This window comes from Tursiops truncatus, chromosome 3, assembly GCF_011762595.2.
Source record: "Tursiops truncatus isolate mTurTru1 chromosome 3, mTurTru1.mat.Y, whole genome shotgun sequence".
NCBI classification, from domain to species: Eukaryota; Metazoa; Chordata; class Mammalia; order Artiodactyla; family Delphinidae; genus Tursiops; species Tursiops truncatus.
The window spans coordinates 144,010,432-144,035,040 of record NC_047036.1 but is presented as its reverse complement, the minus strand read 5'-3'; the positions used below and the strand labels follow the sequence as shown (position 1 = coordinate 144,035,040).

At 50.8% G+C, this 24,609-nt stretch overlaps 1 protein-coding gene across 4 annotated transcripts in view; it reads left to right on the top strand.

Annotated features, from left to right (window-relative positions):
• The window catches only part of SLIT3 (slit guidance ligand 3), a 609,805-nt gene that overhangs the window by 498,821 nt on the left and 86,375 nt on the right, over positions 1-24,609 (top strand). For all 4 annotated transcript variants that reach the window (XM_073802786.1, XM_073802783.1, XM_033853549.2 and 1 more), the window contains 4 exons: positions 9,913-10,056; positions 11,533-11,696; positions 21,620-21,770; positions 22,953-23,027. In XM_073802786.1, coding sequence (XP_073658887.1) covers positions 9,913-10,056; positions 11,533-11,696; positions 21,620-21,770; positions 22,953-23,027 — 534 coding nt within the window. The remainder of the gene's footprint in view (positions 1-9,912; positions 10,057-11,532; positions 11,697-21,619; positions 21,771-22,952; positions 23,028-24,609) is intronic.

The following is a 24,609-nucleotide window of genomic DNA, read 5'->3' as shown; positions in this document are numbered from 1 at the left end:
AGAGAACTGAAATTTCCCACACAGAGACATCTCAGAATCCAAGGTTAGGACCAGACATGCCACTGGGCATGGGCGCCCAACTCTGATCACCTGAGAAGTGACCTATCCTCTTCTCCCAGGCTCCGTCCACACCCTTCCTCACCAGAGAAAGAGTGAAAGCTTAGCTGTTCGCCGTTGCCCTGCCCACCCTGGCTCCTGGGTTTCTAGGATGTGAGTGGAGATGATGATCCTGAGTGTGCAGCCAGCCAGAGTGCCCCCAGATATGTCACCTTGCAGCTCAGGGGTCAGTCCTCCCCAAGGCAAGGAAAGCAAGCAGTCAGCGTGTCTCCGGAGCCATCACTTTCCCCTCTGATGGGCAGCAGTAAGCTGCGTCGTTACAGCTCCCCCGGGGGATCGGCACATGCAGTTAGTACTCATTGATTGCATGGCATATGCACGGAAGAGGGATTCAAGTGGGGCAGGCGGTCATTTGAGGTGGAAGCTTTCGTGTAAATGCTGGCTCCGGTCGATGTTAAACCTGCTCCGGGAGGTCTTAACCAAACCAGACTGTCTTAGGGCTGGAATAAGTTAAGACAGCCTAGCACCTGTTGTTTGATTTTCTTGGAAGGCAGACAAGACCACTGGAGCATCTTGGAGTTTTCCAAGCAACATGCCAGTTACAGGGCAGTGAGCAAAACTCCGCTCCCTATAGCTCACTTTCCCTTATCGGCTGTTTTGCAAGTACAACTACTGCTGCTGCTGACAACAGCTACCATTTATTGAATACTTAATATGTTCCAGAACCTGTGCTAAGCAATTTCATATACACCATCTCATCTAACCTTTACAACCATACTAAGAGAAAGGTATTGTTCAGAGGCCCGTTTTATAGATGTAGAAAGTGAGCAACTGACGGGTTAAGTCACTTGGCCATTGTCTCTCAGCATGTAAGTGATGGAGCGTTGGAACCCAAGCGGTCTGAATCTGGAGTCCACACCAGAGATATCTGCTTCTGACCCAGTCATGGGCCAATCTGCTGAGCTAGTTTTGTGATACACGAAACAAGAATTCCTCGCTGGCTCAAGCCAAGGAGGGAGTACTGTGGAACTGCTGCTTTATCAGCGCCTCTTGTTAAGCTTCAGTCTAAATCACAGACCCCTGTCTCCCATGGAACTTCCTCTGGTTGACTGTCCTCACCCCACTAAAGCTCGAGCTGAGCCCTGTAAGAGGGCAATCAAAAAGCCGCTTGTTCTTGGCTTCCCCGGTGGCGCAGTGGTTGAGAGTCCGCCTGCCAATGCAGGGGACACGGGTTCGTGCCCCGGTCCGGGAAGATCCCACATGCCGCGGAGCGGCTGGGCCCGTGAGCCATGGCCGCTGAGCCTGCGCGTCCGGAGCCTGTGCTCCGCAACAGGAGAGGCCACAGCAGTCAGAGGCCCGCGTACCGCCAAAAAAAAAAAAAAAAAAAAAGAAGCTGCTGGTTCTTAAAGACTGGGTTGAGGTGAGATGATGAGAATTCTCCCCAGCAGTAGAAGCAGACTTCCTTTGTGATGCATTTTTGAGGGAGGAATTCTTCCCTCTCTTGTGTACCTGGAACTTCCTAAGGAAAGCTCTTGAGGGGACTTAAATTCTGGAATCATTCCATGCTTTGGTCATTGAGTGAATGGTTTATCCCTCTTAAAGGACTGATTAGTAACCAGGTAGCAGTCAGATAGGCAAGTTCTACCCTAGTAGCTGTTGGGGAGGGAAGGGGCAAGCCAGGTCACACTAGGTGAGGCCCTTGATCTCCTGAGAGCAGGTGATGGCCCCTTCATCTGGTCTCTCAGAAGTTCAGCTTCCCTCTGATTACCTTAGGAGGTCCCCGTTGCTTGCACCCTCTTCCTCGTGCCCTCCTATATCTGTGGATTCAAAGGAGGTCCTATTTTTCAGACAGGCCACCCTGTTGCTGCACTTCAGTTTGAGTCACCATGACAACCCACAGCCCATGACCAGCAGTGCAGTCATTATCAGGAGAGAAGAAGGCGTCATCATTGCCCCCAGGGACTTGGAGGGCTCCTCTTGTTTCTTTGTGTGAGTGTTTAGCATGGCGTGGCCCACAGCACCCATTCACAGGCTCAGAGAAGATTCTGGGCGGGGTCAGAAGTCCCTGACCTCGTGGCACCAGATGTCACCAGGTTCTTCCCCATGTCCAGCCTCGGGAGGTTGCCAAAGGTCAAAATAAATCGCCCGTATTTCATATGGGAAAGATAATAGCGTGTTTGTTCTAAGGCAAGAGAGTGGTCCTTATTACAATTAGTAGATAAAGAATTTCAGGGTGGCAGAGGGTTAATTCTAAAGAATTTTTTTAAAAGAGAAAGACACAATAATGAGAGGGGTTCACTCTAAATCCTGCAGCTTAATCAGAGGTCCAGAATGGCTCCCCTAATTGGCATCCTCACTAATAGTTAATGCCAGTGCTTAATAGTGGGAAATACTTGCAGGGATACACAGAGGACTTTTTTTGATAACAGAGAGCCTTTGTAACCCATTCCTGAAAAATGATTCCCCTACAGGAGGAGCCAGAGAAAGGGTTATGCCATGGGGTTGTTGGTACATCTTTCCCTTCCTTTGGATGCATCTGAGTGTTTACGAAACAGAAACTGACCCGCCCTCCCCCACCCCACCCCCCGCCAGTGTCACTTTAAGAAAAGGAGGCTCCATGAAGTCCCCGCCTGGCGGGGAGCCTGGGCCCATCTTCCTATCCCGTGGTCTTTCCCGGAAGGGCTTCAGGTATTCTGCAGGAAGGGGCTGCTGCGCTCTTTCTTGACACGTTTTCTGAGAAGACCTTGTACTCCAGGTTTGGAATATGCTTTTGGCTTTTGCAGACAAACACCGTATAAGTAGGAGGAGTAGCCTTAAACCGCTGTCTTCCGCAGACACGTGGGCAGATGTGGAGAATATAAATATCACCCAAATGAGAGCTCGGGGCCACTGAATCAATATGTGAACCACTGGCGTTACCTAGGTGATTTTGATGCAATTTATCATGAAGCCTGATTCCAGATGTTTGTGTTTTCCAAACCTTGCGGCAAAGGCTGTGAGCTCAGGGGAATCTTCTTGGAGGAGGAGATGTGGGCGAGGGCAGTAGCTACAAATGGGGCCTCAGTGGTCCTCTGCCTCTGTAGCCAGAGACGGGAGCCAATAAAGAGTAAGAACAGCTGCTACAAAGTGAACCCCAACCATGTGGCCTCTTTAGGGAGACTGGGTGTGGGGGTCCTTTTCACAGGTCAGGGTGGACCTCACTTCCCTCCTGTGGCCCATCTGCCCCTATTACCTGGACCCTGAGTGAATGAGGCTACAAGCTGCTACGAGCGATGAGAGCACCTGGGACTTTCCTGGCCGGGCCAGGCCTGGTCCCCCAGCAGGACTGGAATCAGAAGAGCCCTCCTTAGCCCAGACTGAGGACTTGTGCTATTCATTCTCCCTCCCCCCGCCTCCCGCTCCAGCTCTGAGGCTCCCAGTGGCTTCTGTTTCCTGCCTTGCTTTTTCTGAAGGCCACAGCTCCCGGAGAGGATTATCTCTCCGCCGCATCGTTAGGTTGGTTACTCAATGGGCTGAGTGCTAATACCTCTTGACATGGAACATATGTGGAAGCTGAAAGGGCCCGGTGAAGGGGAGGGCGGAAAGAGTGCCTCGTAGAGCTAACACTTAGACGTAAGTTTAGAAGGCGATGTATGTGTACTCGCACTCTCCGTAATTTCCTCTGACGGGAGCGTGGCTCTTTGCTTTCGTCTTATTGTAGAATGATCACTAAGTTAATGGGAGTGGCTACAAAAACATACTTCTACCTCCTTCCACAAGCTTCAGGCGCTTCCCACAGTCCCTTCACAGGCATGGGAGTGGGAGCAAAGGCTTTTTTTTTTTTTTTGGCGGTACGCGGGCCTCTCACTGTTGTGGCCTCTCCCGTTGTGGAGCACAGGCTCCGGACGCGCAGGCTCAGCGGCCATGGCTCACGGGCCCAGCCGCTCCGCGGCATGTGGGATCTTCCCGGACCGGGGCGCGAACCCATGTCCCCTGCATCGGCAGGCGGACTCTCAACCACTGCGCCACCAGGGAAGCCTGGAGCAAAGGCTTTTAAAATAAGATAGCATGGATCCAAATCTCAACCTACCACTTACTAGTTGTGCCACTTTGGTCAAAAGTACTCAAGCTTTTTGAGTCCCAGGGGTCTCATCATCTGTCAGATGGAGATTCCATAAGTTAATATTTGTAAGGAGCTGCGCGAGTGCCTGGCCACACACAGTGCTTATTACCTGTTAGGTCATGTGGTCCCCGCTGTTCCACCTGGCCTGATCATCTCAGCCCCACCCCTGCCCAACTACCATCTCTCTTTTGTTTATATGACCTCCACGTTTCCTTTGGGAGGTGGGTCTGGGAGCCGGTGGCCCCGCAAGACGGTTGGATCTGCTTCTGGGGAAATACTGATGCACACGGTACATCCCCAACCCCTCCCCCCTCGCTGGATCCAATAACGGCTCAAGCCGAGATCTAGTTGGGGGCATCAAAATTCGGAGTTTGAGCACCAGGCAGCCTCCTGAATGAGGCGAGCTGGAGCAGCCCATCTTGCATAAGGGATGCTGTTGTCTCTGCTTCGTCGCTGTCCCCTGGTCTGCCTTGAGTGAGAATTCAGGGTGAGGGGAGCACAGAGCCAAACATACCAGCTCCTAAATCAGCCGTCAGTCAACGATGCGTGAAGGTTGAGAGCCTGCTCTGCGCAGGTGCCGGCCACTTGGCGAGGAGCCTGCCATTGTGCCAATGGCAGCTTAGTGAGCGCTTCAAAGAGCAATCCCGTCGCAGCACCTTGGTGCCGGGTTCTCCCTAAGAGTCAGCAGGACGCCTGATGCCTCTACACAACCAAGAGGCAAACGTCCCCCTGAAGTGTGCCCAGGTGCATTCCGAAGCTAGCAAAAACAGCCACTCCCCAGAAACAGGCGACACCTTCCACCAGGCACAGGAAGGAGAAGATGGGTTTTCCATGGTGGATGAGAGAGGAGCTTTGGAGTCGGACAGGCTGGAAGTTCACTGGGCAGCCTTGGTTAAATCCATCACCACTCTGACCCTCAGGTTCCTCATCAGCAAAATGAGGACAATCATAGTGGTGCTGTGAGGGTGAAAGAAAACACTACGTGGAAAGTGCTTTGGAAAACCTTTGGCACGGGGCTGCACACAGAGCTGTGGTCTCTGGAGATGACGCTGCATTAGTATTAATTCACACAGCAGTTACACCGCTGCTTCTCAAAGGGGAATGAACTGGGACAGATCAAGCAGGCTTGATGGAGAAAGAGGCAGAATCAATCCCTCCAGTGAAAGAGGGAGAAGGCCTATGTTCAGAACTTCTCACAGAATTGCTGAACCCCATTTCAGATAGTTGTTTACTCTCTGTTTGCTCCATCATAGGGTGGTTCTTCTTTATTTTTATTTTTTAGGGTGGTTTTTTTTTATTAATTTTTATTGGACTATGGTTGCTTTACAATGTTGTGTTAGCCTCCACCGCACAACAAAATGAATCAGCCAGACACATACAGATATCCCCTCCCTTTTGGACTTCCCTCCCGTTTAGGTTACCACAGTGCATTAGGTAGAGTTCCCTGTGCTGTACAGTATGTTCACATCGGTTGTCTATTTTATACATAGTAACAATAATGTATATGTGTCAGTCCCAGTCTCCCAATTCCTCCCACTCCATCCCTTTCCCCCTTGGTATCCATACATTTGTTCTCTACCTCTGTGTCTCTATTTCTGCTTTGCAAATAAGATCGTCTATACCATTTTTCTAGATTCCACATATATGCGTTATTATACAATATTTGCTTTTCTCTTTCTGACTTACTTCACTCTGTATGACACTCTCTAGGTCCATCCACGTCTCTACAAATGATTAGGATGTTGTTTGTTTGTTTAATTCCCCTGCAACTCTTGTCCATGTACCAGAGAGCTCAGAGATCCTTTCATGGAAGCCAGACCCAGTTGAGTAGCTGCCAACCTTCCTCCCAAAGGATAGAGGACAGAAAGACAGGCTGTTAGATGTCGCCTGTGCTGGAGATCAGTGAGGCTGTCCTCGGCATCTAAATCTGGATAAGCAGCTTAATTTTATCTCTCCCTGCACCGATGCATCTTGCCTTAGGGAGCCAAGCATCCTGGGAGAGAATAAGTGATGGGGAGACTCTGCCCTTTTGTGTTTCCTTTTGCTCCTGCATATGCGCTATCTTTGCCTCAAAATTGTGCCAGCCTGGGTTGTTTTGATGCCTTACATCTTTGCGATAACATCTCATGCTGAAAGATCTAGGAGCAATAGGGAACAAGAAAGTGGGCAGAAAAAGAAGCCTCGATAGTTCTGATGGGTGAGGAGGGTTGCCAGAGTGGCCTGCAGTTTCGATACCCTTTCAAGGCAGATCAGAGTTGCACTCCTCTCTCCCCATAGCCATGCTCCTTATCCAGTGTCTGGCATTCCCCAGAACCACGTACAGCAATTGGGCTCATGAATCTACACTAGAGTCTCAAATCTAAATGCCTCCTCAGGCAAGGTCAGTAGAATGAACTTGTGAAGGGCATACAATAGGGAATAGTGAGGACTGTGGCAAACAGAGCATATGTCTTATCTAAAGGGGGCAGCCACCCCATGGCTGCCTCCAGTGGGCCCAGTGTTACTAGAGCTTCTGATTTTTTTCAAGAGAAAATAGAAATATGATGTGTGTGAGTGAGAGAGAGAAATGTCCCAATTTTTTTTATTGAAGTATAGTTGATTTACAATGTTGTTAGCTTCTGATGTACAGCAAAGTGATTCAGTTATACACATATATGTATATATATTCTTTTTCAATTCTTTTCCATTATGTATAGTAGTTTGTATCTGCTAATCCCAAACCCCTAATTTATCTCTCCCCACCCCACTTTCCCCTTTGGTAACCATAGTTTGTTTTCTATGTCTGTGAGTCTGTTTCTGCCTTGTAAATAAGTTCATTTGTATCATATTTTAGACTCCACATGTAAGTGATACCATATAGTTATCTTTGTCTGACTTACTTCACTTAGTATGATAATCTCTAGGTCCATCCATATTGCTGCAAATGGCATTATTTCATTCTTTTTATAACTGAGTAATATTACATTTTATATGTATATACATTTTATATATTTTTATATAAATATATATACATTTTATATATTTTTATATAAATATATATACTTTATATATATACACATTTTATAATATATTACTCAGCTTTTTATAGCTGAGTAATATTACATTTTATATATATATATGTGTATGTGTATGTGTGTGTGTATATATATATATATATGAACATACCACATCTTCTTCATCCATTCATCTGTCGATGGACACTTAGGTTGCTTCCGTGTCTTAGCTGTTGCAAATAGTGCTGCTATGAATATTGGGGTGCATGTATCTTTTCGGATTAGCGTTTTCTCCAGATATACGCCCAGGAGTGGATCATATGGTGACTCTTTTTCTAGGTTTTTAAGGAACCTCCATACTGTTCTCCATAGTGGCTGCACCAATGTTACATTCCCACCAACAGTGGAGGAGGGCTCCCTTTTCTCCACACCCTCTCCAGCATTTGTTATTTGTAGACTTTTTAATGATGGCCATTCTGACTGATGTGAGGTGATACCTCATTATAGTTTTTTCCCAGTTTTTAACACGCTGGGAGGGCTGAATGAACAGAGTTGCATGTGGGATGTTGCAAGATGCTGCAGGGAGGATTCTATCCTCAGGTCATGAGATTGGCATTTCTGACCTGGTCTCTTTACTGATAATTCGGTATTTCCTAGCAAGATGATGCCCTCAAAAGGCCCTGAACATCAAGCTTTGGAACAAATCATCTACCGCATACTTTATCTTTCTTTTTAAACAAGGGAACCAAAAAATGTGTGTGTGTGAAGGGTTCATTCCTGACCTGCGGCGACTTAGCCCTGTTGGATCCTCTCGCTATTCTCCATGTTTCTCTGTTCCATAGCAACCTCCTTGAAATACCCCCCAAAGAGAGTGATTTTGACTAAAATTTAATATACAAAGCACAGTAGATTCTTGGGGGAAATTGCTACAGAGGGGATAGACAGATGGGTGGGGTAGATGAGGCATTCAAAAAGAAGCAACTAAACCCTCCAGAGACCTAGAGTACCATAACTGCATCCAGCATGCGCCTTGGAAACGTGTAACCTGGAACAAGCCCACCAATCTCTCAGCCTCAGTTTCCTCAACTGTAACGTGCAAGGCTGGCTCTGCCCATCTGCCCGGGTTACTGTGAGAGTAAAAGGCTGTCAGGAAAGCACGCTGGAAAACAGGAAATGTATTCTAGCAACGTGAGTTTTTTTTGCCACTGGGAGGCAGGAGGACATCTGTGTGAACCCTTGGGACCCTGACCGTTATTAGCCAGATTAAACGTCAGTTCTTCTTCCTCTTGTCACTGCCACAGCTGCCTGCCTCACAGGACGGGCCTGCAGCAAGGGAGTGGGGGCATGGGTCATTGAGCTCCCATGGCAGCCCCTCCGTTACCAGCTCCAATCCCCTGGACCCTGGCATCAAGAGCCTCCAGAGGCAAGCCAGCCATGATGCATCCCATGGGTCCCTCCCCGTGACGGAAGCTCTGAGCCAGCGTTGAAAAGAGAAATTTTAAAAATTCCAGCTTTTTGCGGGTTAGTTTATTAACCCCCTCACTTGCTTTCAAGAGTGGGTGAGCAATGATTTTACATGAGGTTCAAGGGCACAGCTAGTCAGTCTACGATCATAAAGGACATTTGTAGGACCCAAAGTGCTTGCCTTGCCAGCCCCATTCTGGAAAACACTTCCATCACCTAGGATGGACCAGCATTTCACCAGAAACTCAGCTTCCTTTTATGCCTTTTTTTTTCTTTTTTTGGTTTTGGTTGGCCGGGGCGGGTCTGAAGAACTAAAACCATAGCAGAACGGGGTCCCTCGTGGATAGGAAGGCTGACCCTGGGGGATAGGTGTCACCTTAGAGGAGAGTGACCCCCTGGATTTGCACATGGAGTTGAGTGTATTTCTTAATAAATGCTTGTGCTAAGCACTAGGAATAAAGGGAGGAATAAAATAATGTCATTTGTACCATCATAGAACTTACCGTCTTGGGTGGGAGGCAAATGATAAACAAGAAAACAAACAAATATCCTCTAACCATGAATTGAGAGAAATGCTACGAAGGAAATAAATAGGGGGCTATGAGAGACAATAGTAGGGGTCGTACTGGAGATGAGGGGGTCAGGGCAGGCCTCTCTGAGGAGCTGACGTTTGGGCTCAGATACAGAGGAGGAGAAGGAATCACGTTATGAAAGGGATAAAGAGCGTGTTCAGAACATGCGTGGTGTATTTGCGGAATCACGCGGGACTCCATCCATGTGTGTGTTTGTGTTTCTGTGTGTGTGAGAGAGAGAAAGGATGTGTATGTGTGTGCACACATGCCTACCCATGGCTGTATTTTTTCTGGGACGATGACCTATAACTTTCATCAGTTTTCCAACGGGATCAGTGATCCAAAAGAACTCTAAGGAATTTTCTGAATCAAAATTACCCTTAGTCAATCAGCTAAAGCATCCAAATAATTGTGCCAAATGATTTTTTTTTTTTTTTGAGTCCTGGAAGCTCTGCATGCTAAAGCAGAAAGTGGAGCACACAGGGTGGCATTTCGGGTCTCCCTCCGAGAGCACGGGTGCAGGGCAAGTCTCCAAGTGATCGGTGTGCGACACAGCATCCGTGGTGACCGGGTGAAGGAGTGCCCGGACATGTCCGGAGGTTCGGTGGCCACAGGCATGCAAGTCCCTCTCTTTCTCTGCTGAGGGCCGGAGCCCCTGCTGTAAGGAGAGCACTGCGGGTCATCACGAGGATTAGTGAGTCACCAGCCTCTCTCCTGCCCGCAGGCTCCTCAATGCCAACAAGATCAACTGCCTGCGGGTGAACACGTTTCAGGACCTGCAGAACCTCAACCTGCTCTCCCTGTACGACAACAAGCTTCAGACCATCAGCAAGGGGCTCTTTGCCCCTCTGCAGGCCATCCAGACGCTGTGAGTATGCCCCCTCGAGTGCCAGCGCATGCCCAGGCAGCCGGCAACCCCAAACACGTAGTCGCAGAAAACACTCAAAATGAAGGCAGAGTGAGCACGTCCAGGAGGAATCCTGGAGCCCGCAGCGAGAACGGGATATTAATAATAGCACTAGCTTGGGACCTCCCTGGCGGTCCAGTGGTTAAGGATCTGCGCTTTTAATGCAGGGGGCGTGGGTTTGATCCCTGGTCTGGGAACTACCATTTCCACATGCTGCATGGCTTGCCCAAGAAAAAGCAATTTTTTTTAAAATCATAATAGGGCTAGCTCACCTGTACTAATCACTCGCACCGTGCTCCGCGCCCCACTGGGTGATTTCCCTGTATCTAAACAGTTAAGCCTCACAACAGCCCTAGGAGGTAGGTGCTTTTGTGATCCCCCATTTCTATGTGAGGAAACCAGAGGCACAGAGAAGTTAAGTAACTTATTCAAGGTTGCACAGCTAGGAAGAAGCAGGATTTGAAGCCAGGCCGAGCGGCTGCTCACCTGCTCTTTTATTCTGAGCAGGCTCCATCTCTGCTGCTATCCCGTTCCTGCCCAGCAACACCCACAAAACCAAGCCTCTGGTCCAGGCACACTGTACCAGAACACGGGAGTATTTCAACACCCTCGTTAGGGAACAGTTCCTCACTCCCAAGCACTGCAGACGTTCTTAAGTTCATAAGTAGTAGTAGACGTTCATAAGTAGTTCCGTTAGAGAGATGACACCTGAGTGCAGATCTCAGCCCGTGTTTTGGATGGCTCCACCCCTAAGCTTAGACCCTAGCTCCAGCCCCGGGCCTGACCATGAGCCTGGGGGCTTCTGGAGCCCTCCTGAGTCATCTGGCACTTACTGCCCCTGTAGCCAGAGACGGGAGCCAATAAAGGGTAAGAGCAGCTGCTACACATTGAACCCCGACCACGTGCTGAGCGCTGAGTGTGGTGCTTTGGCCAGTTTTCTCACTGAGCCGGGGGAAGCCAGGCCCATGGTGTTGTTGCCCTTGTGATGCTGAGGATGGTCAGAACAAAACCCGCTACTATAAATGGAACACCCACCCTGTGCCCGACACCATGCCAGCTGCTTTAGGCACCGGGTGTTCCTGAGCTTGGAGAAATAAAATTCAGTCTGCTCTCAGCATAAACCCTAAGCCTGCAACTTTCATTGCCCTTCAAAACTGGCGTGGGTGAGACTGGAGACGATCAGGGGTGGGTCCTGACCCGGGTGGGGAGAGTAAGGAAGGCTGATTCCCCAGGCGGGATGCCGGCTGCCCCCGTGACTGTCTTTTGCAGACAGCAGACCTCAGGGCCCCTCTCCGGGTCTTGTCTGAGAGCACCTCCCCCCGAGGCCTTCTGGGGCGATGAAGGAGGGAGCCTGGCACCAGAGCCTAGCACCAGGCAGGGGGGTGGCGGAACGTGGCACCAGGGGTCCCATCTGATTAACTCCCGTCCCTCTCGCAGCCACTTAGCCCAAAACCCATTTGTGTGCGACTGCCACTTGAAGTGGCTGGCCGACTACCTCCAGGACAACCCCATCGAGACCAGCGGGGCCCGCTGCAGCAGCCCGCGCCGGCTGGCCAACAAGCGCATCGGCCAGATCAAGAGCAAGAAGTTCCGCTGCTCAGGTAATCAGCTTATGGGGCAGGGCCCCACCTTCCGACTCCGAGTGCAGCAGCCCCGGAGAGGCCAGTAATCCAATCTGGAGGACAGCGCGCGCTGTAACGGCTCCTGGGGATCATCTTTGCAAATTAAATTGGGGAAATTCAGTTAGCCCTGCAGAAAACCAATTAGCTTATGGATTTAAAATAAAACACGCACACACAATAAAAGCATTGTGGGGAGGAAGGCGGGTGATTTGGGGAGAGACAGAACCCAGGCAGCAGCACAGCTCCCGAGCTAGGTGGAAATGAGGGGATGAGGCAGCCTGGACACATGCTATCTTGAGAGGCCGTGATTGATTTATTTTGTATCGTTAGTTTCCAAATCACGCTCCCCAAGTGGCAGATAGAGAAATAAATATACCCCAGGCCAGGCTGCAGGAAGCATGGAGCCTTGGGGGCCTCCTCTCCCCCTCTGTGGCCACCTTCGGTACAGCCCTTGGACCACAGTGTATTCTAGGTTTCACAGACGTTTTTGCTCTCTCCTCCACCCCAGATGGGTGCCTTCTGATCATGGAGAGAACAGCAAAGAGTGTTGCTCAGAAAGAAAGCAAAGCCTTGCTCTCTAGTTCCCAAGCTCTCTCCAGAAACCTTCCTCCCTACCGCACCCAGAAATGAAATGGGGAGGGGGCTTGGTGAATGGCGGGGGAATTCTCAGCTCATCTTGGAAAGAGAACTTGCTCTCCATGACGCAAGAACTGGACGAACAGGCAGTTAAAAATGACTATCGTTTGTGTTGTTTGCTACTGGAAAAAAATCACCAAGCTGCTTTGTGCTCCGAATGGTGAGACGTTGATAGTATGATGTAGTGAGATGGGGTGAAGCCAACCCTCACAATCTGTGTGTCAGCAGGAACTGTTCTTCTCTCCCTGCCCGGAGCATCTTGTGTAGGTGGGTTTTCCTGGGGAGAAGGCTAGTGTCGGCCCTAGTCGCCGGGAGAAGACCGGCAGGCAGACCTCCGCTTCTTTCACGTTGTTCTTGACCTCAAAGTCAGATTCTTCAGTCCATGCCTCCAGAATGATCAGCCTGAGCTGTTTTATTTTTTTCACCGGAAGCAAATACCTTGAGAGGGCTTGGAGGGACCCCGGGGACTTTGCGGCAGTCTGAGACATTGATCTCAATTTGCCTTCCCCAGAATAACAATGTCAGTTACGAGAGCAGCTCCTTGCCGCCGATGAGCACTGTGCTCAGGGCTTCTAGTTTGACTCGGTTTTTCCAATAGTCCTGTGAGACGAGCAGGTGAGGTCCCCTTGCTGCAGCAGAGGGAGCTGAGGGCTCAGAGGTGAGGGGGCACCCCATGGTCACAGCAAGCAAACGGTAAAGGCAGGCTCGGACCCCAGGTCTGGCTCACTCCTCAACACCACGCGGCATGTAGGAGAGAAGGGCCATTGGGGAAGGAGGTCCAGCTGCTTGGATGACTTCCTTCCCCAGCCTCATGGCCCCGCCCCCAACCTCAGGCCCTGAACTCTTTCCTTAAGTTCCCTCTTGGGGCCGCAGCATCTCAGGGAGGAAAATGCTCTCCCAGCCCAGAGCTGTGCCCTGAGGCACAACCATCTTGTCCCCGGGGCCCTTTCCTCATGACTTACACCTCTTGTTCCTTCTGCCTCCTCTCTTCCTACCCATGTCTGGCTGGGGCTGAGTTAATGACCTCTAACAGCAGTTGTGCCCAAGAAGAGGGGTGATAAGAGGCCGAGGAGGGCAGGGTGCCGTCTGCCAACCCTGATCCCTCAGTCTGGAGGCTGGTGGTGGGGTGGTCCCATCATGATCTCTAGATCCCGACTGATGCCAAGGCCCTGGGGCATAGGGTGGGGATGGAATCAGCCCAGGGATCAGCCATTGCCTCGGAATGACGGTAGGCTGGGTTTGGGGATGGGGTACCGACAGAAGTAAGTAGGAGAAAGAGGAAAACAGCCAGTAGACCTAGAAACAGTAGAGCTTAGCTCTAGCTCTAGATCTGCCACTACCTACCTATCTTTGCACTGGAGGAACCCTGGCTTCTTTTCCTATGTGGGGTAGGAATGATTTTCCTGACATTTTAAAAAGACACAAATAAGGAAAAGGGACAGGGTTTCTTGACTGACCCTCTCTAAAAAAATTTTTATACATCAATACTAAACAGAAAGATTATTCCTATAAAGGTAGAGAAAGTTAGAGCTGTGATGATCCTAACATATAACATTCTATATGCTCTTATTTTATGTAGCTACAGACAAGAGAGGTCAAGAGAGCTAGCTACTGGTGCATTCCAAAGGCCTTGGCTTTGAGAGGCACTGGGGCCCAGACCTGCTTAGCATTGAGGGTTGCAGAAGCCCTATCTCTATAGCTCTGTGTTTCCAGGAAGCTCAAGAAGAAAGAAGGAGGGGCAGGTGACACGTACTGGATTTGACAGATAATAAGTCTGCTTTTTACTTTCCCCTAAAAGCACTCCCATTGCAAAGACAGCTGATGTAATTAGGAGCCAATTTGAGGGCTGCTCTTGCAACGCATAGAGCTCCTCCTTAGGCTGGGCATCTGGCTTCCCAGCTGCACTGTGTCTGCCTCTATCAGCTGTATCCGCTGCCCTGGGCAGCAAGATCGGGTTAGAGGTGAATGCTGCCGGCTGGGGTAATCTGACCATCAGATTAAGGCCTCCTCAGAAGGCACCATCTGGCTGCCTGAGACCCCAAGCCCGTCCTCGGGGGAGCCCTCGGCGGTTGCAAAATGCTGTCTGCCTTCCGTCATGCCTCCCCCACTGTGTGTGTGGAGATCCAGTTGGCAAGAAGAAACGAGTGGCGAAGAGTACAGAGCGGTGTAACCCCTGTCCTCATCTGTACAAAGATGGCAAAGAGTAAGACACCTCTCAGGGAATCACAAAACTTTAGAGCCCCCAGAGATTACCCAGTCCATGCTAGAGAGGAAGAAAATGAGGTTCACACAGCAGGAAGTCTTATCTAAGATTATAGAGTGGTATTTTCAGGACAAGATGTGTAACCCAGGACTTCTGATATACTGAGAAGTTTCTTGATAACTTTCTCCTGGCCCCCTCCATTTCTTTCTGTTGAAGGAAACCAAACAGAAGGAGGGGAATTTTAAAGCTTGGGGACAGGGGCATGAAAGGGCTGGATTTTCCCTGCACTGGTGCTGAGGACCTGATCCAACTTGAATACAAAATCCCCAAACCAGAGTCTTCGCAGAGCCCTGCCTGTCCGGAGGCGCTCAAAGCAGAGTGGAGTCTAAATTATAGTGGCCAGCTCTAGCTGGTCGGATGGGAGGGCTTAGCAAGAGGTGGAGCCAGATCCGGAGCTGTGGAGTGACTTGGACTAACCAGTCAGTCGTCACAGATAACCTATACACGTCGATATGCTGTCACCACCTTGCCCCAAAAACACACTGTGGAGGAACGGGGACCCCGTCGCTCCTGTCAGAGGGCAGGGCAGTGAGGGTCCCAGTCTGGTCTCTTCAAGATGCCCTGACTCTGGTCTCTTCAAGATGCACACATCTCTTCATGGCTTGGGTGGAAATTCATAAAAACGGCCGCTGACCTTTTGCAGATAAGGGTGTAAAGGCTGGGCACCCTCCCTGGACCCATGGCATCAAGAACAACCGGTTGTTGGTCTCCCCAGCCCGCTCCATGATTTACAGTCATGGCGGAAGTCAGGAAGGACCCTAGAACCCGGTATCTTCCACTTTCTTTGCTTTTCTTTGTTTGAAAGAACCTCCTTGTCACGATCATTGTGACTGTGGGTTTCTCAGTCCCAAACCCAGGGCCCTGGGGCTTCCCCAGCTTTCTCCCTGCTAGGAACATGGATTTTCTCTCAATGTCACAGCCCTTCTCTACTATACCTTGATTGATCTGTGAGGAACATCTGTCAGCCAGGGGTTTCTGGGGGCCTTGAAGGATACTGAGGAGGCATCAGAGGGACTTTTTCTAAAGAAGAGCATTGCAGCTTTGCTAGACCCCTAGGAACCATGACCTGTCTCTTTACTGAAGGCGCCGGGGGAACAGCCTGTCCTGGAACCACTCTGCTATGGGATGGGCCCTAGGCAGCAGAGAATGCAGAAGATGCTTCTGCTAAGTTGGACGTCTTGGCACATCTAACGGTGTGATTGAATGGGGTTCAGAGGCTCAGTTCAGGCCTGCGAAACGATCCCAGACATTTGTGGTCATAATTCCCCTTGGGAAGGATCTGTTCTACCCTGATACTCCTGAGTAGGGATGTCCAGTGGCCTCCCACCCGTTCTTCTCCCTTCCTCCTGTGTCTCCCCGGGGGCGGGGTGTGAAGGGCGGTAGGTCTCCCGTCTCCGGACGTGTTCCTGTGGAACCCCGCTCTCGGTACTAATCACGCTCAGTGGGGGCCTGCTCCGGCTTCCGCTTCTCCACGCTGCTTCCTCTGAGCGCTCCTGTCCTCTCTCTGACGCTGCTTCCTGACCTTGACTCTGACCAGTCGCCGCGGGGCTTTCCTTTGTGCTTGATCTAACCATGTGGTGGAACGATGGAAACGGAACATGGTTCTGTCAAGCACCGCGGAAAGCACCGCGCTCTCCTGCAGCATGGCCCGCCACCGCTGGACACCTCTTCTCTGCCCTGGAGCACCGCAGCCCACCACCCGCCAGGCCCGCCTCTCTCGGTCCAGCCTCACGAAGGGTGGGGGGGCGGGGGGGGAGTCTCGAAGGATTCACAGAGCACCTCCAACTCCAGGTAGCAGATCTGGGCTGAAATAGGGATGGGGCAGCGTACGGGGGACAAGCTGAGATCTGCGTCCACGTCTCTATCCCAGATGGAGTTGCCATCCCCCAAATCTAGTCTGGATGCCAGCCAAGTGGTAAAGTAGCTAGGTCTAGCTCAGACACCACTGTTTTTCTTCTTGAAGAGAGCACGTATGCCCAAGGCGTATGCCCTTTGTTTCATGGAAGAGTCCCAGCCCAAGGTCATTTTCCCACGTGGCAGTTAACGCAAAGCTCACACTGCTGGTACCCACCCTCCACCTACCGTCTTTATTGGAAGCATTAGGACTTAATGTGAGCATGAGAATGATGAAACTGCCATGAGTCTGAGACACTGGATGTAACCGGAGGCTCCTTCTGGAACTGACCCCCTCTCCTCACAAGTACTTTGGTCCCCGTGCAGCCTAAAGTCCAAGCTGTCTCCTTGACCTTCCAAGCACAGCTAACATGAGGCGAAAGTGCTGGGCTCCTCAGCGGTGCTAGCTCCGTGCCGTGTGGGGTCTGTGCGGAAGCCCACTGCCTCTGATAATAAAGAGAGGGGCGTCTCGGCACCTCCCGTGCTGCTTATTTCTTGATAAATCCTAGACCCAGTGTCACCGGAAGATTGTGCTGTTGGTTCATGCCGTGGAATGTGTGTGCTGTCCCATGTGAGAGAGGGCCCTGGCTTGAGCCAGGAGCCGGGCTCTGGGCTTCCATGGCGATGTGTGACTCTCACTGTCTCCTCTCTCTCGGGTTACCCCTCAGAGCCAGGGCCCCAGCCATTGCTGAGGAATGGAAAGTCCTGTTTACCTCTCTGAATTCTTTTCTCACGTGCTTACTATAGACCGGGTGCTGAGCTAGTTTACATCATTACCTTGTTTAATTTTCACAACAACCCTATAAGTCCCATTCTGCAGATGAGAACATCGAGGCTCAGAGAGGCCAGCTAACTTGCCCAGGGTCACTGGACTCCAGCATGGCTGCCCTTTACGACTGTACTCCTCAGCTTTCCCAGCTGCGGACAGGCCCCTGGCCTTGAGTTATGAAATCAGAAAGACCTTGACTTGACTCGATAGGGAGTTGAAAAAAATAACACTCCCTTTCAAACTTCCTTCTGTTAATAGGAAAAGACTTGAGCAAGCATCCCTGTTTACATGGCTCCTCCCCTCCAGCATGAATATACCAAGACCCATTTGGTACAGAACAAGTCCTCGGGCCTAGAGAAATTTTCTTTCCCTCTGAACAGAGGGGGCGTTCTGAGTTCCTCGGCACTGCCGCCACCGTGCCAGGGCCAGGCCTTCGGGAGCGGGTCCACAGGGTGCCCTTCCACGGGTGCCTCCCTGGTCCTCCGGCAGCAGGCTGTGACCAGGCAGTGACCGGCTGCAGGCCATGGCCATTTCCCTCTGCTTCCAGGCAGATAGCTGCATTCATGTTAGACTCTGACAGGGAGAACTTACTAGGACAGCTGCCTGCCCAACCAGTCTCCAAACTCCTGGTAAACAATTGGTGTTTTCCAGCCAACTGGTGTCTGGTCACCTGGCCTTTGCCGACGAGTGGATAACTGTGAACCTAGCAATGTTCTCTTGATTCCATTCATGACCTATAACCTTTGCTTGTCCTTTCAAGCTGAAGAGCCCCGGCAGGCCTCCTACTCCCCCCGCAGTTCCTCTTTCTGCTCCTTTCCTCCTTCTTTCATCCCGCCCACCTTAGGGGTATTGGAGGTAGAAGAGGAGAACTCTGGACACGTGCGTTGGCAGGTCCTTGGTGCTCTGATAACCGTGCATGTGACTTCCATTAAACAAACTGGTTGCCCAGAGGATGATGCAAAATGCAGACTGCTAGTGACAGCAGCCATCCTGGGCCCAGCGCTGGCCTCTGCAGCCAAGTCCATCCAAAGGATGGGAGCTTTGACTCCCCACCTGCCCCAAGCCCCTGACCATCCAAACATTACATACATCCTCTCCTGGGAAGTGGCGGCAGGGCAGGGATTCATAATAAAACCGCATTGCTGTGGATTTCCACTCCCCTGGTCTATTGAAGTTTCTCTGTGCTCACGTCCCAAGTGTCGTCGTTCTGAGCTGCCCACCAAGGAGGAGGAGGGCTACGGGGGCAGGAGCAGGGGAGATGCCAGGTGACATCAGCTCTCCCAAGACCCATTTCAGCCGGCGTCTAGTTTTATGGCCCTTGTTCAAATCCTCCGAGATCTCTCCTGTCTGAACTCCCCTAAAGAGAAGACGCAACGGCCTATTTCAGTTACTTCTCTCCTACTAAGTATTTCTGGCAGTGACAAATATGCATTGAGATTGAAATTGACTTTTAAAGCTCTGGAAAAGTTAAAAATACTTTGGGGTAGTTATGAGCATTAGGCATAACAAATGGCTCCGAGAAACCCTGAGTAGTTTGGGTAATGAAATATGAAGTGATGGAGCCTGGCATCTCAGGCTGGCTCCGACTGGGGAACGCACTCTTTCAGTGTTGTACGTACGCTGTATTAACATTTCTGGCCCCACTCATATAAAATACCAAACTCCGACCCCCTCGTTATTACAAACCAGGGCAATAACCAAAACAGCAGGGGGAAAAATGTTGGAAAGAACACATTAGTCCATCGAATCTAATTGCAAAATCATTTCATTAAATTGGGTCAGCGGCTCCATTGCACAGGTCGGCCAGTTATAATCTAAGTATACTACAGAGAGCGATTCCTGCTAACTACAGACGCTCTCACCTTGATTGAAACGAAAACGCATTTAATCGGCGGCTGTCCCCAGCCGCAGCCCAGCCGGTGCACGTCTTCAGGCTCATCGTGTTAGCGAGCAAACTGTGCTCCCTCCTGTCTTTCTGGCTTTGATCACTCAGGGTTCCTCCGCTTTGCAAGGATCCCATCCTAGACGCCTTCTCAAAGGAAAAATACGTGCATATGTACGAAAAGCCCCTTCACACCGTCACTGTGGGGAACCGCCGTGGGGAATGAGAGAGGGTTGTTATCTAGCAGGGTTTGCGCGATGAAATTCATCCAGGACTCAGCACGCTGATGCGTCGGCGGTGGGGGGCCGGAAACAGCCCAGGTCAGAGTCATTCAGTGGGACGGATGCTGACAAGCCAAGGGCAAGGAATTTGCATAACGCACTGGACCAGGGAGCCGCCCAGAACACCTGGGATACCTGCTTGGATTTTGCTCACACAAGCCTGCGGGTGGAAAGTGAGATGGAGGAGGGGAATGGGGAAGGAGCAAAGGGGGAAAGAGACAGGTCCAGGCCTTGACCTTCTGTTTTAGGTGGATGATGTCACTTCAGAATCAGAGACCCACCGAGTCCATCCCCAATCAGGCATTACCACGGGGAGAAAACGTGAGGAGTGAGAAACCAAGAGGGCAGTGGAGACATCTGCTTCCTGTCTCCCTGCAGCCCACTGAGGGAAAATGCCATTCAGTTCACCTCCACCAACTTGACTTTATGATCATTCCTAGGTCTGGGATTAAGGTTTTGTCCAAAAGCACATCTGCAGTAAAGCAAAGTATTAGTCACATGGGCCCTGGCAGCAGCCTGCCTGGGTTCGTTTCTCTACCACGTCCTGAGTGACCTGCAGGCCTCAGTTTCCTCATCGATAACATGGAGTCATAATAGCCTCAGAGTGTTGTGAAGGTTTAATGGGCTCACCCATTTGAAGTTCAAAGAACAGTGCCCTGCTTGTGATCCACGCTCAGTACACATCAGCTATCGTCACTCACTACGCCGATGTTTTAACGGCTTCTGACATGCCAAGTGTTCCACCAGGTGCCCCCAAAAATTGAATCACAAACATCTGTACAACTCTTGACCCTTTTCCAGAGGCTCTCCACCACCTTGATCTTCCTCAAATCTTCACAGCCCCTGTGAGATAGGGGCAATGTATGTGATTCCCGTTTTACACGTGGAGAGATTGAGGCTAGTAAGTGGCAAAGCCTGGGCAAATCCACGCCTTCTATTGCTAAAACCTCTGTACTGCAGATGCCCCGTTCTGCTCCTAATGCACATAAGATGGCCAAGGTCCACCTCAACTAGCCAGGCAAACAAATGACCTTCACGTTCTCTGCAACACTGCAGAAATACGCATGTATGGAACAATTTATGTGCTAAGGACACCCCATTTATGCACTGGACAGATGTGAGCCGAGCTCTCGTGCCCGGCATTGTGCCGAGGAACCGCTGAGGGTGAAAATAAAAGAGACCCGACCCCCATCAACTAGCTCGTGTCTGATAGGAGAACCAGAGCTTCCCTTTTATTTCGGGCAAGGTTTGTGGTCTCACAGAGGTTCGCCCAGGTGCCAGGGGATCATTTCTGATCATTAAAGCAGCTCCTCGGGGCATCTCTCAGGACGGCGCATCATTGGCCCTGTTACCATCACTGTGTACGTAACCTCCAGAAAAATTCGATTTCAAACATTAATCTTAGCTCCAACTCCCTTTAGCTCATTGGAACTGGCTTTTCACTGTAGTTAAACAGAGCTTCCTCTCAAAGGCAGCAGGTACATCTAACCCTCGCAAGAGTTGTACTTGTCTTTACAGTGTTTTACATTTGCATTCATCACCAGTATTTTTTTAAAAGAAGTATCAGGCGACCCTGAGCCAAAATCCCAAATGTTAAGGCAGTGGGCTTCAATTCCCCAGGACCCCAACCCTCCTGATTGCTTCCCAATCATGAAACCGGGTGTCAAGGGTATTGATGGCCATGTGCTGGGCCCCCTTTATCGTTTCATTACCTGCTTTGTCCCTGAAGACAACTCAGTGTATGACCCTCTTCCCTGACCTCATTCCCACCCCTGGCGTAGCTCCCATCAAAACCCCATCAAAATCTCTTCATTTGGACTTTCATGAATATTCAGAGGGCCCATGGATCATGGACATCATGGACTAAGTACCCCCCGTAAATCGTAGACCAAATTCTGTACAGGGACCTCAAAAAGGTCCATGACCCACAGAAACTTAAGAGCCCACGGAGCTTGTGGCATTAGATGGAAAGTGATGAATGACAAAGACCAAAGGGAGAGCAAGCAGACTGGAGGCTGGGGTGCGGGGAAGGCAGAGCAAGGTGGCCAAAAAATGAGGGCAATGCTGCCTCTGTCACTGGGCCATCCCCCCGCCCCGTGTCTCCCCATCTCCAGTGCCCACAACCTCGCCCCATGCCGGACCGGCTGCCACTGACGCCCCCTCTTTGGCGCCCCCCAGGCTCGGAGGATTACCGCAGCAGGTTCAGCAGCGAGTGCTTCATGGACCTCGTGTGCCCGGACAGGTGCCGCTGCGAGGGCACCATCGTGGACTGCTCCAACCAGAAGCTGGCCCGTGTCCCAAGCCACCTCCCCGAATACGTCACCGACCTGTGAGTGCTGCCCAGGCGGGAGCCCCTGCACGTCCCCACGCCCAGTCTCCCTCAGCCAGCCAGGGTGGGTGTGGGCTCCTAGAGGTGGCCCCCTCCCAGCTCAGTCACCTGGGTGTTCCTTGGTGTCCCGTGCGTCCCAGGACGAGGGCAGACTCCCCCAGGCATCCGTGGGGGACAGCTTGCTCACAAATACAGACAGCTCATTCATTCTATTGATACAAAGATTTTCCGAACACTCGCTGCGAGCCAGGCACTGTGCCAGGCCCACCCTTTTCCATGATGAACTAAGCAGACCACTCCTCATAGCCCTGAGGAAGCTTACAACATAACCGGAAAGATGGGTAGCGCATAAATGATTGTCCTAAAGTGAAAAAACAGCTAGAACGATCAGGTATATCGGAGCCTCTGGTTATCCATGCTAATAGAGAGGCATGTTGGTTTATCCAGAAGTGGCAGAGCTCAGAGTTACAGCATGGGGTGGGGGGCAGGGGTGACGGATCTGGGCCTGACTCCTGTCGTCTCCAGTTTTCCTGAGGTTGGGCAAGTTCCTTCTCAGATCTAAGCATCAGATTCTGAGCTATAGAATAGAGGTGTTAATACCTACCTCCTACGGGGGTTACAAAGATTAGGTAAGAGGATGCGAGCACAGACTTTATCTTGAATCCTGGCATGGACTAAGCCCTGCATAAATGACGGTGGTCTTTATTTATTATTATTATTATCTTTGACTCTCTCCTGCTCTCCCTGAGCTTACGTGAATGTTGGGCGTGGAGTCCCTGAGCTGCCCTTAGCAGAGGGATGTGGTCAGGAAAGACCTGAGTGGCTTGGAGAGTTGGAAGAACCTGCGGAAACCTCCCTGGGGGTTTAAGTGGTCATTGGTACCCCTACAAAATGAAGGCAAATCATTGGCACTTGACTGTTAAGTGCTGAGCGTTCAAAAAGTTGAATCCGCCTTCGGCAGAGGGTCTTCCTCTCCTTTCTGGCCCCTTCTCACACCCCTCCTCTTGCTGCTGGGCCCCCCATGCTGATGGGGTACACGGAGGGTTTCTATGGTGCTATTGACCTGGACTGAGTGAGGTCCAGGTGGCAATTCAGCTGAAGCCACGGGGGGATGGGGGACCAATGGGGGAGGTGCCCCATCCACAGCTCACCCACCGCTTCATCTCCTTGCTTCCCATGTAGCCGACTGAACGACAATGAGATATCTGTTCTAGAGGCCACTGGTATCTTCAAGAAGTTGCCCAACCTGCGGAAAATGTAAGTCAGTCTCAGGAATTTGGCAGACCGGAGCAGAACACCAGGGCACGGGCGGCTCCCTCTCCCTCCACTGCAGCCCCTCCCAGTCTCCTCCTGACCCCGCTATGGGCACGTCCTGGGAAGCAAGACACTAAGGCGGGACCATGCAGAGGCAGAGCACACATTTTGCACCATCCCTGACCCTCACCCCATCCTTGCTCACCCCCATCCTCCACCCCACACCCAAAGTCTACCCCAGTGGGTGGTCGGAGGGACTCAGGTGAGGACCAGCAATGGGACATGGGGATCTAGGGTGCACATCACATCACTTAGTAATTTTTATGAGGTAACAGTCAGAAGGTCTGTTTTTAGATGGACCCTAAAGGCCTCCACATGGTTGAGACACACTGGAGCAGAGACACCACAGCTGCCTCACCTCCTTCATCTGTAAGCACGCTGGTGCACAGCTGGCCTTGCTTCCCCCTCCCCTTCCCTTCCCAGGTGTGCCAGCAGAGGTACCAGCATGGACAGGGGGCTCTTTGCCATCTAATTCCCTTCTCCTTGACCCTGCTCCCCACTCCCACCCCATCCTCCACATGTCCCAGCCCCAGAGTTTGAGTCTGCCTCTGAAACAAAGGAAAACGGTCAAGCCTCATTATTCATAGACCCTGTATTTGCTGATTCGCTTACTCACTAACATTTATGTGTAATCTCAGAATCAATATGCACAGTGCTTTCATGGTCATTCATATACATAGACAGGGCAGCCAAAAATTTGAGTCCTCCTACATGCATGTCCCCAGCTGAAATCAAACAAGGCCACGTTCTGATTTCTTGTTTCAGCTCCCAGACTGTAAACAAGTGTCCAATCCACAATATATATAGTGCCACATTTCTTTTTTTGCATGTTTGTGCTTTTGTGGGTGATTTCACTGTTTAAAATGGCCCCATAGCATAGCACTGGAGGGCTGTCTAGTGATCCTAAGCACAGGAAGGCTGTGATGTGCCTTACGGAGAAAATACGTGTTACGTAAGCTTTGTTCAGGCAAGAGTTACAGTGCTGTTGGCTGTGAGCGCAATGTAAATAAATCAACAATATATATTCAGTAAGATGTCTTTAAACAGAAACATGCATCAAACAAGGTTAGGTATCGATCGGTTAATGAAAAGGGTGACCAGAGGCTCCCCTAGGAGCAGTGGTTCAGCATTCACTAATTCATCTTGCCCAGTGACTTTGTAGAGCTTAACCACGATGAATAATGAGAATTAACCGTAACCCTTATTTTATTTTGCTCTCCACTCTTCCACCCATCAGTCCCTTGCAGGCAAGAAGGAGAGAGACCTTCCCCTGCCCTGGGCAGCACCTGGATCGCATCAGTGCTATTCCCTCCCTGCCCACAGTTGCCACCTTGGCCACGACCTCAGGGACAACTCTGTAACTGAGAGCAGTGGAGAGCACTGTAACTGAGGGGGCAGCAGAGGGAGGACACACGTGGGTCCTGGTGAGGTTCATGGCTGTCCGAGTGGTCAAGCCCACCTCTAGCTTCAGGAACCCAGCACAGACATCACCTATCACCTGCTTTTTAAATTCAACCCCCAAAAA